This window comes from Apis laboriosa, unplaced genomic scaffold (assembly GCF_014066325.1).
Source record: "Apis laboriosa isolate Shangri-la unplaced genomic scaffold, ASM1406632v1 scaffold78_cov150, whole genome shotgun sequence".
Lineage (NCBI taxonomy): Eukaryota > Metazoa > Arthropoda > Insecta > Hymenoptera > Apidae > Apis > Apis laboriosa.
In genome coordinates this window covers 186,648-206,250 of record NW_025224442.1, presented here as the reverse complement: position 1 = coordinate 206,250, position 19,603 = coordinate 186,648, and the positions used below count along the sequence as shown (strand labels likewise).

The 19,603-nt window shown below is 36.8% G+C and overlaps 2 protein-coding genes across 5 annotated transcripts in view; one reads left to right on the top strand and one right to left on the bottom strand.

The window, feature by feature from the left end:
* Positions 1-14,762, bottom strand: part of LOC122719425 (unconventional myosin-XV) — a 72,353-nt gene extending 57,591 nt beyond the window's left edge. For both annotated transcript variants that reach the window (XM_043945197.1, XM_043945198.1), the window contains exons 1-2: positions 13,285-14,762; positions 4,022-4,126 (exon numbers count right to left, since the gene is read on the bottom strand). In XM_043945197.1, coding sequence (XP_043801132.1) covers positions 4,022-4,042 — 21 coding nt within the window. In that variant the 5' untranslated portion in view covers positions 4,043-4,126; positions 13,285-14,762. The remainder of the gene's footprint in view (positions 1-4,021; positions 4,127-13,284) is intronic.
* Positions 1-19,603, top strand: part of LOC122719426 — a 196,327-nt gene that overhangs the window by 51,661 nt on the left and 125,063 nt on the right. The gene's annotated exons all lie outside the window — the stretch shown is intronic.

Below are 19,603 nucleotides of genomic sequence, written 5' to 3'. Positions count from 1 at the left end.
AACGGGAACGTCAATTAAATCACAAACAGACCACGAAACACTCGTAATTCACCTATCTGTTGGTCCAATTTCGTTTAACACATTCTCGATACTCGAGAATTCGACTGGTTATCAGATCTATTCTTGTACTTGTTTTCTTCGAAATACCAGTTCGATCGGAAATCTAGCACCACTTAATATCTTCTAACTGTAAATCTTCTTATATCCGTTCTCACTTTTATCGCATAAATATTTGTTTATTAAAAATCGAATTAGAGATAAGGCCGAGATAAGGTCGAATTTCGAGTTGATAATATTTTTCTTTCATCGAGAAAGGAAGACTAATGTTGAAAATATACTTCATACCCGATCGATTCGATTATATTACACCAGGAGATTAAATTATATTCCCTTCACGCGTCTATTCGCCACGAGGAAATGCAAACTGCTTCAGGGTTCAAGGTTAACGAACAGTTAAGACCTCTCGCACGTTCGTACATTAGTATTCTTTCTATTTGCAGAAAGCTTGGGCACACATGACCCGGCTCTCGGACGTCTCTCAATAGTTGCCTTCCATAAGTCGAAACCAGAGACGTCGGTGACCCTGTTTTCGTTCCGTGGTATGCCGTGGTATCGTCTTATTAAAACCATCCTCCTCTTCGATTATCCGCCTATAATTTTTCTAGTCGATGATTTCCTCTATATATATATATATATATATAAACTTACTAGAACTCGAGCATGGAAATCAAGGTAAAAATAGCTGGAAGAAATTCTCTGAGAATCGAATAACTCGGTCGAGAAAGAATATCTATCCTGCAAATGTTCCAGAAAGGCCAAAGCGATGATGGTCGAACGATCGATCACGAGCCTGATTGAGAATCAACGCACGTCCGGTCAAGATTTGAGACAAATTGTCGACGGCACGACACCGTCACGCATTTTCAATACGTTCTTAAAGAAGTTAGGAGGCCAGTGAGACAGTTACTATTGGGCGCATTGGGTCATCAGTCTCGAAAAATCCGTGCTGTCTCTCACGCATAGAATGCGTTAACGGTCACCGTGTGTTTCGGCAATACACGCACGTATCTCCTCTCCTATCATCCTCTATAATCTTTTATACCACTTATCCTCTCTCCTCTCGCCTGTATTCAAAACCATCATTTCTCTCTACTCGCGTAAAACCATCTTTAATTAAATCCTCCCCCCCCCCCCCCGCCCTCCTCTCCCCTCGCCACACGCGTTTCGAAATAACCTCTCATTCAGAAAACCTCTTTCCATATTTCAACCCTGTCCATCCTTTGATCCGTTGAAAACAACCGAAGAAAAAGAAAAAAAGGAAAGAGACGAAATCTTCTCGCCGTTCACAACAATCCCAGGAATTTTCTATTCGCAACACCTCCGCGACACTCGCCCCTCTCCTCTCTTCCTCTCCTCGATCCAGCCGTCCTTCGACTCGTTTCACAAGCTAGTTTCACGTACACCGAGTTCCCCGCACGTACACACACACACACACGCACGCACGCACGCGAACACCAACTATGTCCCTCGTTGTTCACAGTGTAAAGTCAAAAAAAAAAAAAAAAACGAACGATTTTCTCCTCCTCCTCCTCCTCCTCCTCCTTTTTTTTTTCGTGCCACTTTTTCCGCAAAATGGAAACTTCGAGCAACCAGGCTCGAAAGAGCCAGCTCGTCGAGGGAGGGGGTTGAAAGGGTTAACCGTATGTCGAGGAAAGGGCGATTATTCGAACGTTGACCGACGGCACCCTTTCGAAAGAGTCGCACGATCCGGACGCGAGGATGTTCGATGCAACACTGCAAGTTATACGCCTCTTCTCCGCAACAATTGCTGTGTATGCACAGTGGCGTACACGCGGCTTTTTAATTGGGCCACCGTTGTGCAACCGGCCGACTGTTTCCTCGGCTCCCTGTCGTCCCTTTCGACCGACGAGGAGGAATCGGGATCGAGATCGGGATCGGGATCGGGGTGTCGCCAAAAGGGCCAAACACGAGTGTCTGGCCAACCCGTTGGAGCGACTCGCGACGGAGAGAGAACCGGTGGTGGCGCCAGTGGATCGAAGTGCTTTGGGGTGGAACCAAGCGTGCCTCTCTTCTTATATAAATTACGCGCTAAATACGCGTACGTACACGTATACGTGGAGGTTAGCCTGGATATAGGCTGCGCCCACGGAGAACGGGAAGCGATTCTCTAACTAGACACCGTGGCGAGTTGCAGAAGCGACTGTCGATTGTAAAAACCGATTGTGCGCACGTGGAAATAGCGTTTCGTAGCTTCCAAGTTTTTTTTATTCATGGAGGAGAGCGATCGAGATCGGTTCCGATTTTCCCGCTGCATTGCTTCTTCCAAGACTTTCGAAGGTTGAGAATTGATCTGGTGTAGGTGAACATCGCATAAATTTTGGGGGAAATTTTGGTCGATTTGGTTGATAAATTTTCGTGGTTTCGTTGTGAATGTGCACGTGTAAGAAATTTTGGAATGGTTTCGTGCATGTTTTCTTATAATATTTCCATCGTTATTCTTCGTTTAAATCGTGTAAATTTCTATTCGGGTCTTCTTTATCGATGATATTGTATAAAGTAAAGGTAAAATAAGGAATTTCGCACGGGATGTCTGAGAAGTATTCGGATATAAATTCGTTCTCGAGCGGATTCACCATTTGGTGTTCTCACTTTTACTCGATTCTTGTGTGTTACACGGGTATTCCGTATCACGAGTAATGACGAGTCAAGGAATAATTGAGGAAGACGTCGTCGTCGACTAGCGTAACCGATATTATATAGGAAATTGAAGCGATGTAATCATTGGATCAGCCTCGATAATTAATGCACCGCGTTTCTCTGCACCTTCTCTGATTATTGAACATGGTATCGTTTCCCTCCTCGATTAAATACTTTCCAACGTGAATTCCAAATAATTTCGTCATTCTTCGATGTGTTCCAACGTGCAATTTATCTATTTAATCAAATTAAATTCCTTCGCATTACCGATAATGCCTGCCAAGCCTCAACGCTTAAGAAATATTAAAAATCATCATCTCTTCGTTGATATTTATTTATTTATCACTTCAGATCCGAGAAATAAGAAATTTTATCGACAAAGGAAAGTTAATATACATTCCTTCGCGTATTGCGTAACTTCGATTCACAAATTTTACGAAAAAAATTTGTCTCACGAGCCGACATATGTATTTACAATACATACAAATTGTAAAAACAAATCGTAAAAATTTCTTCGCCGTTTCGACAACAACTTTCGAAATCGAATTCCATCAAAAAAAAAAAAAAATGTAGATAAAAACGAAAACAATTTCCATCCATCCAACTACAACGAAGCATCGTGGCCTGATTACGCGTTTCCAAACGCGAGCAGAGCGCTTCTCTTTTCTGCTTCTCGAGACAATCGCGCTCTATTTGTTCGAGAAGAGGAGGAGGGGGAAATGCATAAAGTTGCACAAGCCGCGTGAGAAGCATTTCTCCTCTTGGATGCGGGGATCCACGAAATGTTGCGCGCAATTTCGCGCTCGGCCTCTTCCCTTCGTTTTTCATATTTTCGCCGATTGTCTCCGCGCCAACGAAGCATGGAGAGGGATATATATATATATATATATATATATATATATTTATTCCTCCGTAGAAGAGCGTAGAAGCGTAGAGGCGCGATCAGATCGGTGGACGAGAGGCGACTCGCGAAGCGCAAAGGCATTCGAAAGTGGCTTGCTTGCACGGCGACGCAATTGCGTGTGCACAGATCATTGACTCCGACCACGCAACCGATCCTCGGGCTACGATCATGACCACGTAAATATTGTGCAACGTACAATCCTTTTATATATATATCGTTAGAAGAGGCTTTTTTTTTTTTTTTTAAGATTGTTCTCGATAATTTGTGTCTAGGTAGTAGGCTTTTCATCGACGAGAAGGGATCGTATAATATGTAACGATTGGGGAATATTGTGGAAGATATTCTTTTGTTAGTTGTTTTTTGGATTTAAATTGTGGGATATAAAATAGTATGGCTCACCTTTTGCCACTCGGCGTACATGTTGAGATGAGGTTAGAGGACTGTCCAAGAGGAATGAGCTACCCTCATTTTGCACGGGTGGATCAGGTTGTTGGTCTTTGCTCTCTGTAAAAAAAAAAAAAAAAGAAAATATGAATTTTATCGATTTAAATTTAAATAATTTAATAAGAGAGGCAAACTTGAGGGATTGGAATGGAAGTTTATCGATGATTAAAACATTTTACTCGTGGTAAGATTTGTTTCTTTGGAATCGTTTTAAAACGAAGCTTATTAAATTTATACAGTATATTTCATCCTCGAAGAAATATCTTTAATCATCGATCCACTCAACCGTGTAAATCATTAAACTCGTTAAAGTCCAATAAATGTGAATGAATATAAACGAACGAAATAAATTAATTAACGTTATTTTATTCTCGGTCTATCGAAATCGTTCGATTATCTGAATTTCTTTAGATGAAAAATTAAAATATATTTTTCGTCTAAAAAATATCATTCCATTAACTAATAATTATCGGAGTGTATAAAAAGAGTATACAAAAATTTCCAAGACGATAAGATAAACGATTTTCATATTTTTATTCTTTCGAATATTTCTTTTTTTTTTTAAAAAAATCCAAATCTAAAATTAATGTCTTCTCATTCATACTGTCATTCGAGTTTCGAGGAATCAAAATGGTGAAACAAAATGCAAAAAAAAAGAAAAAAAGGAATCGATGAACGATTCAATCGACGTCATAAGCCCTGAAGTACGTGATCGGAAATAGCGATAAGTCGCTGCCAACCGGAAGCATCGTGCAGCTGCTGATTATTATTCGACTTCCGGTATCGGTGACAACCCACGTTGCTCGAAGCAACGGTTTAAGGAGAAAAATTCGCTCGAGCCTATCTTCCTTGTCGAGATGGAAATATTATTACGTACACGAGTCGTGCCTTTAAATTTTAGATACACGCTGGGAATATTAAACGATCTGCTGCGTGATTCGACATCGTGTTTATCACGAGAAGAAGAAGAAGAAGAAGAAGAAGAAGAAGAATCGTCAAATTCCAAGAGGATGGTCGGCTCGCGTCGACTTTGAACCGCGTTCGATTAATCAACATTTTTTTGATATTTTTCGTGAAATTTTTTTTTTTTCTCTCTTTTGGAACGTATTAAGCAGAAAAATATTGGTGAATATTAATAACATTATTCACGACGAGTGTGGCGAATTGGTGATTAAAGATAATACTTGAAATTTTACAATATTAATTCGTTCAAGTTATTTGTTCATCGGTGAAATTGATTTAAAATTTTTTTTTGCGTTTGCAATCATCAAAATTATAGGTACTTTCGATTAATTTTAATCATTTAATTTAAATTGATATTTATGAATATTTATTTAATTCTGCGCTTTCTCTAATTATTTTCATAATTTAATTTTACTTGTTGTTTGAATAATGTATTATTTTTCGCTTCGTTCCATTTTAAAAGTATACAATATATATATATATTCATTCGAGCAAAAATATTGATCACGTGTAATCAATACAAAAAAAAAAAAAAAAACTTCCTTAATTATCAATCAACGTAACAATTTTTTAAAATTAAAGAAAATTGTAACAACCCATGAAAGAATTCTCGGTATCATTCTCGCATCATCCCGAATGTGGCAACGTCTTTGGGGAATACACGTATCGTTCGCGTGGCAAGACATCGATACTCATCGTTGCAACGTTTCGCAAAACGGAAGTGTCGCAAAGTGTTCCGTATTCGCGTGAGGAAACGGTACCTCGTTTCAGAAAAATTGAGATATATCGCTTCGTGATTCACGATTCCACGTCGGGAAAAGGGAAAAAGATATACTTTTTTTCCTTGGACGCGTTTGCAAAAGCGTTTGCCACCGAAATCGATCGGATCGCGTTCCTGGAATACCGGAACTGTCGCAAGAAAATAATCTGCGCTGCGCGATAGACGAAGAAAGCTAAGCTCTTTCCTTTTCCCTCTTTCTGCTGGACTTTGAGTCCGTCCAATGGCGAGAGAGAACGGCGGTGGTTGAAATGCTCGATGAAGTTTATATTGTTGTAAGGAGGAGAAAGTGGAAGAAAAGTTTGACCCACGATGCGTAAAATTTTCGTACGCCGATGGAATATTTCAACTGCTTGAATATTGGATGAATTCGCGGGTACATTTGTATGTGAAATTAGTCGTTGACTTCCGTTTTTCGGTGAAATTTAAAATTCGATTGAAATCCTCTTTTCACTAATGCGAAGAATAGTTCAATATTCGAAAAAAAAAAGAGGGGGGAAGGCATCGATCGTTATTGGGAAAAAGCTTTAACTTGGTATTTAAAACATATTTCTTCTGATAGGTAAAGATCTTTATAGTGGAATTTCAAGCTATTTCAAAAATAGAGATTAAAACAACACTGCTGTTAATAAATAGCAGCAAGATCCTTTGAATAGTTTTACTTTTGAACAAAAAAAAATAATTTTCAGGAAAATTAACAGGAGAATTAATTATAATTTAACAGGCGCGTGAAAATATAAATAAAAAAAATCTCGATAAAATTTTGGAAATCCGTGCATACGACTCAATTAATAATTAAAATCTTAACGAGATGAGGGGCATTAATTCCAAATCGACTTTTAACAGAATCTTAACAATGAGCAATCGATTTATGTTACTAACAATATGAATCATAGCCGTCTATTAGTTCACGTCGTTCCTTCAACGATCCATCATAAACATCTCAATGTCGTAGTAAAAACCTATTGCACACGATCGGTTAACGATCATCGCCATTTTCCCTCGGGCAATGGGACAATGTACAATCGACAGTGTCGAAAGGCCAAATTGCCGTCTCCATTGTTCCTTCCCTTTGTCTTTCACCTACGCTCAGTTTCTATTTCGTCTTGGAAATATATATATATATATATGTATATATTCTCGAATCTCGCCGCGAGAGTATATCGAAGAGAATCGAGTGACCGCGAGGGTGACTAACCAAATTAGCATAAGATTGCAAAATACATTCCTGCGTGAGTACCGCAGAAGGACGCCAGGAGGTACTTTTACTCGACGATTTGTTCGCGTGATCGATGCTCACGACCGTAGTAAGCTAGTGATGGGATCAAGTTCGATCGTGCATTCGCGAAATCAAACCAAATTTGATTTAATTAAACGTAATTATTCGGTTTACAAACATCCGTCTACTTTTAGTGGATCGATTTTTAGAGAGAATCAAAAGAAAAATAAAAATATGCGAATATAAGAATTTGTAGAAGATGTCTCACGAATAATTAACATCTTGATCGATATCAAAATTTGCGAGATAAAAATTGCGATTCAATTTTGTGTATATAAATAAAAATCTATGAGAGATTCGAGGTTCAAGAAGAGATTTATATCTATATTATATTCGAAAGTATTGGATTCAGAAAGAGATCCAGCCTTCTTGCGGAGTTGTGCGGGATGCTTGATCCCGTCACTAGCACTTACACCACTCAAGCATCTGCATCTCTCTACCTGGTTCGCTAGAGTTAACGACACGTTATGAATCACGCGTATCACAATCGCCGGATTCGACTCTGTGTGATTCGCGGAGTGTATATCGTTGTCTGTGAATTATTAATGAGACGTGTGTCAAAGATTGTTTGGACAGATGCAAGGAGGACGAATTTTTTTTTTTTTTTTTTTTGAGAGATTCGTACGTATGGAAATTTATGATTTAAACATAGTCGTAATTTTTGGTGACTTGGAAACTTTCTACTCGGGTCGAATATTAATACGCGAATATTAATATTTTAAATTATTTAAAAAAAAAAAAATTATTTATTGCTGCATTGCTCCTCGTCGTGTTTGCTTCTTAAATATATTAAAATATATTAAGAGGGACTTAGCGGTGGTTCGAAGAATTTTAAGAAGAATGTTGAAGTTTATTAATTACCTCTTGATAGTGATCAACGCTATTTAAGCGAAATAAGTTTAATAAGGACGATAATTTGGGGAAATTTGACTCTCTGAGAGGCTTAAAATATAGGAAAATTAGGCAAATTAAATGGGCGGTTTTTATGCGTACAGCAGCTTTAACTGTTTTGAATGCATAATGAAATACTGTGATCTGACAAATTATTATTTTTTTTTTACAAAAAGAAAAAAAAGAAGAAGAAGAAGAAGAAGAAGGAAAAAATAATAATAAATTATATACAAAATTGATACAAAGTTGCACGAAATATTATTTTTGATAAAAATAATTGAGTTGGAAATTTCCCAAGAGTGAATCATGTGCTTTATATTGTCAGATGCATTAAGGTAAAATAGGTTTCTGAATTGCAATATATATTATGTACTACCAGTTTATTGCACCCATTTCCTATACAGTTTATGATAACTTATTATATACATTGTAGTAGAAACGATGTTACAAATGCAGCGAGTATTAAGATTAAATTTTACGATCTCATAACCTTAATATTTTCTATAACATCGAATGGACGTGATCAACATTTTTCATAAAAGAATTTCACTTAGAAATTCTATTTTCTCCTAATCTAGTTGTTCCTCAATCTGTGATTAATAATATCTACAATATTTTAAATTTATTATCTCTCTGGTATTTGTTTTTTTGTTAAATGAAATTTCATTTATTTCTTCTTCTTCTTCTTCTTCTTTCTCTTCTTATATATATATAAAATTCTATTTTATAACAACAATAAAATCTCGCAATATCCTTTGGCGAATGGAATGGTAAGGCCTATCCCAGAAAATGATACGAAATTACAACGACAAATCGTCATTTCAGCTACGATACGGTGAAATAAGTTTTCAGGGCATCGAATGAATTGCCTTCCATTCCGTTGAAATGGATAATTTACTCCTGTCAAATCGTTCACGAGGACAAATTGTGCATCACAAAACGTTGAACGTTGCGGAACAAAAGGAAAAATAAAATATGTCCCATCGTTCGTTGTAATATCGCTGCGTAATCCTTTCTCGCTTCGTGCAACGCGCTTTTCTTCCTCTTTGTTCGAGAATTCTTAACGAAATCTTACGAGATCTGACATGATCGTGCACTTGACGGATGAAAAATTTTTTTCACCATTAGATAATTCAAAAATCTTTTGAGCGTGTCTTTTACTCGTATAGGGATGATTTATAAAGAAAAAGGATAATTTTTAATTTTAATTTTAATTTTTTAATCCTCAAGAAGATAAATATAAGATTAAAATGAAATGAGAATTAAGATGAACAATATAAAAAAAAGGATGGAAATAATAATAATATTTTTAGTGATTCTAGATAATCATCATAGATATTTGCAAAAGAGATCAACTCTATTGCAAAATAACGATGATTGCTTGAACGGGAAATAAAAACTTTATTAGAGCAAATAGGAGAATTAATAAGATTTGCATTTTTTTTTTCTAACGGACAAGGTTATTATAAAAATTATTATAAAATCTTTCACAATCTACTTTTTTCATCGAACTCTTGCGCCAGTATTCGTGCCTCTGCTACGCAACTTTCTTAATAGCACATGCTCGATACAGTTATTATAATAACGTTCAATTATGATCAGGCTGATCGTGATCGACAATGCATTGTCTTTTGTTTCCCTTTTGCTTCGAGCTGTTCAATTCTCATTTAAACTGTTCAAGTACCAAATTACAGAATCGTATCCCCCACCGAGGAAATATGATAATTTTATTTCATTTTCAAGGATACTTTTAATTCAATTTCGAGGATATATATGTAAATATTTGTACGTAATACGTACACGCATATCTATAATATAATGTAACTCGAAGAAACATTAATTCTTTCAAGATTGAATTTCTTTTCTCAAGAAATAAATATTCCTCATCAATTATTATTAACAACAGGAACTTAAACGTCTCCTTTGAATTTTCTTTGAAGAAAACATAATTCTATTGCTAAAATACAATAGCAATAGCAATTAACGCTAATCCTAGTTCTCCTTTTATCACCTTTTTCTACCGTATTTCATATTTTATTATTCAAACTCAATATCAATATCTAGTGAAATTATCTTACTGTTATATCGATATTATATTCATCTTGAACGAATGATCTTCCAAAATTGCAACAACAAAATCATTTTTTATTTGTGTCTTGTGTCAAAATATCTGAAAGGTATTTAGGCAAAGAAAAAGATCATTCGAGCGTTTCGAGACTCAGATTTTTTTTTTTTTTTTTTTTATTTTATCAATGGAAGCCCAATCTAACATGTAAGAAAATCAGGGTTTCGTCGGACAAGTATCGAGGTCAAACAGAGAAAGCAGCAGCTCGGCTACGGTGATACAAGGATCTTATGTAATTCATAATCGCGCCTCTCCTTTATCGAAATGAAAGACACGCAAAAGATTTACTTATCCTTAGCGTCATCGTGGTAAATAAGGAGTAAAAATTGGAGGCAATTTTTTTTTTTCTTTTTCTTAAACGCAGGAAGAGAGATATATTTATGCACGAAAACAAATTGTTATTCAAAGTTGTATTCAAAATCTTGGATTATTTAAATGTTAATGATATGGTAATTGGCAGTTATTCATAAAATTTAAGAGAATATATTCTTCTCTAAAGAAAATATTCTACTAAGAATAATTACTGTCAAATTTTTATTATTCGATGTTGAATTATAGTTTTAATCAAATCGGTGTTCCATTGAATGAATTGAAACAATGATTTTTTTTTTCTTGAGAAGTTAACTAGTGATTAAATTAATTTAACGATAATCTAGAATTATTAAATATTTTTGCACGATATTTGCCCAATTTTATTTTATTTATTTATTTATTTTTTTGAAATTATAATTCGAGAAATTATAACTTTATCAAACTTTTATTTTTCTAATTATATTTAATTTTTTCAATTTCTACTCGTTCTGTAGTATTAATTTTATTTGATATTTGATAATTTCAATTAGTTTCAATTTTCTCTTACTTTTTTTAATAATTAATAATTCAAGATTTTAAATTTTTACATTACATTTCGTGAATTCTGTATTATCAACGAGACAAATTATCATCGTACGATCAATTACGATTTAATTGAAGCAAGATATCCGATTCGAAGAAGGATTATTTCGCAAATATCGTCGAAGATTGTGCAAATATTTGGCGTTGGCTGTAATTGGAAGAAGTTGTTATACCCGTTTGTTGAAAGTTCGATCGCGAGTGATACGGAACGAGTTAAAATTCACGGTGAAAGTGCTTCCTAAAGTCTGCTCTCTTTATCGATGCACTGATTGGAAGCTTTAAAAGCGTAACAACAGCTATAATTAACCATTCCATTCTCTAATCCCCAATAAAATTCTTCAAATTATTCGTCACAATTCAATCAAAATGTTCCACGAATAATAATTTTTCGAATAATACAATGGTTTGATAATGATTGTATTTACTGCTATTTGATTTCTCCGTTTACGTAAATCGCAATGGAGGATAAATAAAATTTGTCGGCAACAGGAAAATTACAAATCGTTCCAAATCGCTTTGTACGATCGGTAATTTTAATATAAAATATTAATATTAAAAATTATAATTTCAAATATTTCTTAACGGCCATAAAAATTATTTGCATACCAACATTTTGCAACTTTGTATTTTAATATCGACGATATTTAAATATCTATTAATTAGATTTAATTTTAAGAATTACGAAGCAAAGGTACTCGCAGGTATTTCATTGCCATTGTCGATATTCCGTTTTTCAACGTTTTGAGCAAACAGACAGTTTCCTCGTTGATAATTCATTAGTTACAATGGTTCATTAGCCACTTCTTGGCTGCTAATATCTCTTCAACGTCGTTTGAACTTCTGCGTGACATGAATGAATGTTAATAACGGGACACTATCTTTCTCCAGCAACAACGGGAGGTCACACGATTCACTGTCCTTGAATACTTTCGCCTAATCGGGCATCTAGATCAAACTGTTTCTTGTTCTTATTACGGACATGTTAAAAATTAAAAAAAAAAAGAAAGAAATATTCGAGAACGTACGAATTCGATTCGTTCCAATATTCAAATATCTCCACGGTAAAATTTATTTCCAATGTTTTAGATCCGATAGAAATATCCGATTTCACTTGATGAAATCGTCTACTAAGCCAGAGAGCTTAACTCGACGAATTTCATCGAGAAATTTATCAGTTTTTATTTATCTGCGTTATTCCATCATCGAATATGAAGAAAAGATGTTTGCGGATTATTTTTGGTTTCAGAATTCGAAAAAGATTCGACGAAGTTAATTTCAACTTCAATTTTTCATTCGAAACATAAATCGGACACATTGATGCTGTGCCATTCTAAAAATACATATACACGTATATTATATTTTCAGAAAAAGTTTTTAGAAAACAACCGTCCGCAATTAAAACTGCAATTTAAAACTGCAACAAGAATATATCGAATTTTTCTTGCGTAGTATCATTATAAATATACATGAACGTGGAATCCATTAACTATGAGTCACACTCTAACTACACAGTGTACCTATACCTTGGATCTTACAAAATCAACGGCATCTCTTCGATCCTCTTCTAACATTCTTCTAAAAAAAAAAAAAAAAAAAAAGGAAAAAATCTACGACCCCGATCATTCGTCCCTTCCTCGACGCCACAATTCCTCGACATATTATTCCTTGGGGGCATTTTTATTCATCGTCCGACCGATACCGATAAACCCGTTCGTTCCACCTTCGTGTCCCCTTCCCCGCGACCAGTAGTATTACAACAACCACCACTCTAACGAAACGAGCATAATCTATGGAGGCAGTGTGCGTGGCGTGCGCGAGATCGTGAGAAATATTCCGTTGTCTCCGGACGAAGGAACTGGTCTGTGACCGGATCGACGGCGTGACACGGGGAGGGAGGAGGGGGGTGGGGTGGGCGACCGCTCGAAACTCCATGTTTATGGAAGGGAAAGGAATAATGCGCATTTCGAATGGCTCGAACAGCATCCCGGAATCCGAACCGGGGGAATATATTCCTTGCGTGGACCTACGTTGTCACCGCGCCATTTTAAAAATCGATCAACCTCCATTTCTTCACGAAGGAGCGCGTATCGATCGCGGAAGAGGATGTCATCGATATCGAGGGGACGGGGGGGGGGGGGGAAGAGGGGTGCCGCGGCACGTCGAGAGCCCGCACAAAAGCGAGAGAGCAAGAGAGCAAGAGAGCGCATGTCCCGTCGCGCGTTGATGTCTCCAAGCATCCGGCATGCCCGCGTATTATATACACACACTCTCTTATACTTGTTACTCACTTCTCCGCAATGATCCTTCTCCTCCTCCTCCTCCTCCTCCTCCTCCTCCTGCTCTTCTTCCTCCTGATCTTCTTCCTTCGGATCAAATCCAATTTTTTTCTCTCCTCTCTTGTTGTTGTAATATATTAAGAAGTGTCACGGGGAATTGTTTGAATTCACAAATGGGGGAATGTTTGATCGATCTCACACAGTGGACAGGGGACGTGCGCGTGATCACGAAGCGAGACGGGCGAACACGAGGACGAGAGATCGGTGGATGACGAAGAGCGGACGAAGAACAAAGGATGGTGGAAAGGAGAAGTGAAATAGAGAGGAAAACGGGGAGGAGAGGGAGGGAGGGGGAAGGAGAGAGAAGAGAGAAGGAGATGCGGCGTTTCGCCCGAAGTTTTGTCACGAGTGAGTGTACACGAGAGTCACGAGTTATTTTACCCACGAGTCAATTCCGTCTACGTTCTGTCACACAGAGGAAATTGGGAATGGGTGTCCAGGACACCTCGAAATGCCGGGGCGTCTCTCGTTTTATCTCGGGGAATTCGAGCGTTCCCGGACGACCGGTCACCGACTGCGTACTCGACGCGATTCCGGATCGTGGTATGCGGCCGCTCGACCTCGCCTAAGAAGACTTTTAGTTCGCGTGGCGAACGATTGGCGCCACCGTACGCTCCTCCTGTACCGTTACACGCATTACAGGTGGTACCCGTGTGGTGGATTCGTGTGTCCCCTTCTTCGTTCGTTCTTCGTTTTATTATATGCCTGTCGTATACACACGGACACGGGGGAAGGACACAGGTGTGCGCGGCCGGGTGCATACCTGGGTCTATGTTTGCCAAATGTAAATGGCCGACTTGGTCGCGCGAGAGGAAAGAGAAAGAGAGGAAAAGAAAAAAAAAAANAAAAAAAAAAAAGAAAAGAAAAGAAAAAAAAGAGGAGCACCCCAAAGAGGTCGTCTAATCGGCGGCGGCCATTGTCCCCGTATCGTGGTCGTGGGGCCGTGGCTCGGTTTTCAGGTTGCTTTTCACTTTTGCTCGAATCGGGTCTCGGGACGAGCACGTGTTGACGAAACGGTATGGGGGCCTCTCCACGTCGAGAATTGGGGAAATGGGTGATGCTAATTGCTAATGCGACGTGTGGATGGAATATCTTCTGTTTTATTATTATTATTATTATTGTTGTTGTTGTTGTTGTTGTTGTTGTTGTTATATTTTTTCCTTTTTGGAAAGGAAAGTAGCTGGAGTGGATTGTTTGAACAGGTTGAATGATGAATTAGGTAGGTTTGTTTTGTGAGAAATTATTATTGGAAGTTTGGTGAGACGGTTGTAAAAATTTTTGTATTAGGTATTGTTGTATTAGGTATAAACATAATTTTAGTATAAAACGAGTTTTTGTATAACCTACATGTTTGGTTTTCTAAGGAGATAACGTATTAGGTTATTTTATGTTAATGTACCCTTCGTAGTTCTATTAGTAGCTCAGTAATGCGAACACCTGCAGCTTAACGTTGGTATGTGACTAATGTATCTTGAATTTCCACTCACCATTCGTTTCCTTGAATGACACGATTAAAATTAACTTTTTTTTTTCTTTTTTTGAAGCATTCAGTAATCATTAATAGAACGACTTGTAATTTTATTTATTTAGAAAATATTATTTAAATAAATTTCTTTAGTAGGGTGAAATTAAACAGTCGAAATTATATATTTTTTTTTCTTTTGGAACTTTGTTTGAATCAGCTCTTGGGATTATTATTTTGTTTATTATTAAATCATAAACAAGATCTCGATTTTTGAGTGTTGTACATTCTGAAATACCGATAGTTGTTTTGATGTGTGTTTTATAATTTTTATTTAAGAATTATAATATAATTAGAGATAAAGTTTTTATAGTAAAAAATTTTATTTTGTTAATATTAAATTTTTATTAATGGATCGATTAAAATTTTGAAATTTTATCTTTACCGATATTACGATCGATTTTATACTGAATTGATAATGTTTCATATAAAATGAAACGACAATGAAACATCTATAGTATCAATTATCGGTAAAGAAGATGGTTTGACACTCTGTAGTATCTGTTGGAAAGAAAGAGATCAACAGATCTTTAAAGAATTGGAAGATTAATAATATTTTCATTATTGTTTAATATTAAACATTCTTTGAACTAAAATTTGCCCTTTAAAATGAAATTGAAATAAATTTCAAATTATATATGAAATCAAATAAAAATTATTACATCCCAATAAAGAAATAATAATAAATTGAAACGGTAGATGGCGCCAGTATGAACTATTTGACATTTCTTCCACGTTATTAACGTTATTTAAATATGCGCATAATTTACAAATAAATTTTTTTTCTATCTTAAGGAAAATTATAGATCAAACAACAAATTACAGTCCGTTTTAGTTTAATCGGGACAAAAATTTCCAGAAATAATTCTTCGTGATAAAATTATCAATCCTCTTATCAACAACCTTTTAAATATTGAACAATAATGAAAATTCGTGCGTACAAAGTTAAAATCAACATTTATCAATCAAAATTATATCTCAACAAATTCAAGAAATATAATAATATAATTCAAGAATAATAATAATACACATTCATACACATTATTTTTTTTAATTCTTCACTCTTATCAATTTAATTAAACGAAATTTCGAAATTATTTTCCAATATTTCCAATATTGTCTCTGAGGAAAATTGACCGTGTCGTAAGTGGATCTAATAAAAAAAAAAAAATAATAATAATAAATTGCTAGATCGAATTTCTCGGGCGCATGTATATTTCATAGAGGTTGACAATTTTTATATAGATTCAAAGAATTATTGTAATTCAGGTACACGATACCCTCCTTCGATTGATATGGATGAGACGGCCCGATTTTTGATATACGCTCGATTTGAAATGGAAAATCATGCCTGGATTGGATTCGCACGTGAGCTGAAATAAAGTTACATCGGCAGGTTTAAGCCTCCTCTCCTATATTTGCCTGTCCTTTTGCCGTATATCGATATACCAATCCCACATAATACGTGTGCTAGAATTTATATGGTGCTCGTTACAGGAAGTCCCCTCCCTCCCCTCTATCCGACATGCATGAAATTAATAACCGTGCAACGAGCAGTATTTTATTCCGCGCGGATCTCTTTCCAAAAATGGGAAAGGAATCTGGAACCGTCTGGCCTTAATTCTCAAGAATTTCACTTCATTCCTCGTTTCGCAATAAAGTCGATTCTGCCATCAAATCCCGCGACGAAGGATTGAAAGAAAGCTCAATATTCTCGCCGCCAAACATATAAAATTGTAAAAATTCCGCAATCAAAAAAAAAAAAAAAAAAAACGGAGATAAAGAGAACAAAATCGATAAAAATTCTATCTGCATCCAAAAATAAAAAAAAGAAAAAATGGAGATAAAGAGACGGAATCAATAAAAATTTTTCGACCGACATAATACTCGAAAATGGAGTCCAGAAAAAAAGAAGACAAAATCAATTTCTGGGATTAAAAATCCCAACCGACGAAAAAAAAGAAAAAGAAATAGAAAGAGATCCAAAACACGATGATCAATCATTCTTCTCACGACATACAACACGCACACAGATATATTCCTCGAAAAACATATTACTCCATTTCCACAACCTCCCCCCTCCTCCTCCGAATTGTTTCACCCCAACGATACTTCGCCCAACTAATTTCAAACTCGGTATAAAATTAAGAAAATCTATCCACGAGGGTTCGAAAAAACTTGGGATCGGATCGGATGTATCCTGCGATGAAAGAGTTCCGCAGAAGAAAAGCACGGTTTAAGGGTAACCTTACGCTCACCCTTGGCGGACAAAAGAGGAGGGTGGGGGGCAGAAAGAGAAAAGAGAGAGGCGAGCAGACGCGCGAGCCAATTCCTGGCAGCAACTTAAATTGACTCGATAAAAGTTCGCGGAATAAAGCGGCCCTGGGCTTCGCCACTATATCAGAAACATCTGCCAAACGTTATTACAACTTTGAATAAAGAACGGCGGCGGGCGGAGGGGCGGTTGGCGAAAGGGGGTGTTAAGGGAAGAAAGAGAGGAAAGTTCCTTTTCTCGATGGTGGACGGGCCTCCTCGTCCCTGGCGCAATGGAAACTTTTTCGCTCCTTCTCGACCGTGAGAACTTGGACGATAAATCAACCCGTTATTTTAATTTTTCCAAGGAGGGGGAGGCGGAGAGGGAGGGTGGTTGTATTAGCCGCGGCACGCCACCGGCTCGCCACGATTCCTTTTAATTTCTCCTGACATGATCCCATGGTGGTCGTCTCTCTGTCCTTTATGCGTGACAATAGGTGTTCTTTTTTCTTTTTTTTTTTTTCTTTCATCGAATCCGAAACGACACAGAAGAGAGAAGAAGGAGAGAAAGAGAACGATTTATATTCGTCTAAAAATCGAGTAGGATGCTCTTCGAACGTAACCCCATCTTGTGACGATTCTCTGCAATCGAAATTTTGGATTTTGGAGCGAAGATTCATTTTTGAAGGTGTAAATCATCATCGAAAATGTGCGTATTACTTATTTTATTTAGAATTCAATGATATCAACTGTTCGTTTATCCAACCTATTTTTTTTTACTGATGCAATTAAAATATCTAATTTGATATTGCAATGTATAAGATCTGTTATAAAAGGAGGTTTTTTTTTTNTTTTTTTTTTTTTTTTTTTTACTTCAAACGAGAGAAGTGAAGATTGAATGGCGAGGAGAGGATCGACAACAATACTCAACATCTCACAAAAGTTCTATACATATATATTTTTTCTTCGACGAGATATCAGGAATAACGGTACACGGTATTGAATAGCATTCTCTGATTAAACTCGCGCGAGGAAATAATTCCAAGACGAATCAATTAAAAAAGCCAAGGAGACAAAGGAGTGGATCCTTGGAGTGGAGAAACAAACAGACACGGAATCTGGATTGGCGTTGTATCTCAATTTATAATGCAATCGCTTCTTCCTTCGAGGCTTTCAATGGATCCCCGTCGATCCCCTTCGAGCGACCATTTACCACGTGAAATCGTTCGCCTTCCTCCGCGATTTCACCGAGGAGGAGGAGGAGGAGGAGGAGGAGGAGGAGGCGAGAAGAAAAGAAGGAAAAAGAAGGAAAAGAAAGGAAGATAGGGGGGGAAAAAAAAGGAAGAAGAAAAGAAAAGGAGGAAGGATCGTAAAAAGAGGGAGGGGAAAAGAAAAGAGAAGAAAAGGAGTACACCGTGTTCATATCTGTTCTGGGATCTTTTGTGGTGGCTTCTGGTCTTCGAAGCATCGACGAAACTCCACGGACGTTCGAACCTTGATATCTTTTGATCGGCTACCTTCCTTTCAGCGAGAGATATAGACTCTTTTACTCCTCTCGACTCCCTCCACCCTCCTCCCTATCCCCTGGCTCCACGTTTATCCGCTCCCTTTACGTTCCTCGGTCACGTCCTCGCGGTTTTGTTCGACAAACAAGCCGATGATTGTTGCGGCCGGGCCCGCGTTCAACGTGGTGGCACGCCATTTCGCGGTTACTGTGAAAAATCCATTATCGCCGCGTTGAGGCCGAGGAACGAGCCTCTCTCGCGCGAGATCATTATGCCCTCTCGACGCTCCACACCTCGAAAATCGAACCGCTTTTCGGGGCTACTGTAAACGAGAGAGATATATTATAACCGGGATCGGGCTCGATTATTGGAGAAATTTGGAATCGATATGGCTCGTTGTGGTAATTGCTCGATATCCAATTTTTCTTTTTCTTTCTCCAATGGATTTCTGAAGTGGGTTTTATACTGGATGGGGAACTTTAGCTTTTTTTGTGTGTAACAAATTTGGTAGAAAAAAAATTATTCGTATACACCTTCCAATATGAATATATTCGAAAATATGTCTGTTATAAGAAATTAGATCATATAGATTTAAATATAAAGTTATATTTATTTTAGGTATATAGATGATTGGAAAAATATAAGCTTATTACATTATACTTCTTCATCATAAAAATATCCATTTACATTTTCTGTACTGTTAATCCTTAAAATCCATCATAGATGAAATGTCACTTCAAACAACTATTCCCTATCGCAATTTCCTTCAATCATTTTTTAATAACGAATACTATAATAATTAAATATTTCTAAAATTATATTTCTTCAACAACCCACCTTCCAAATATGCATTTATATTTCCTGTATTATTATTTCATACATTCCTGTATTTTATCTCCCATAAACTTTATCCACGATAAAAATTTTTCCTCCAATAATACTATTTAAAAATTCCAATAATTATCCTCGAACTGTCCTCTTTCGACGAGCA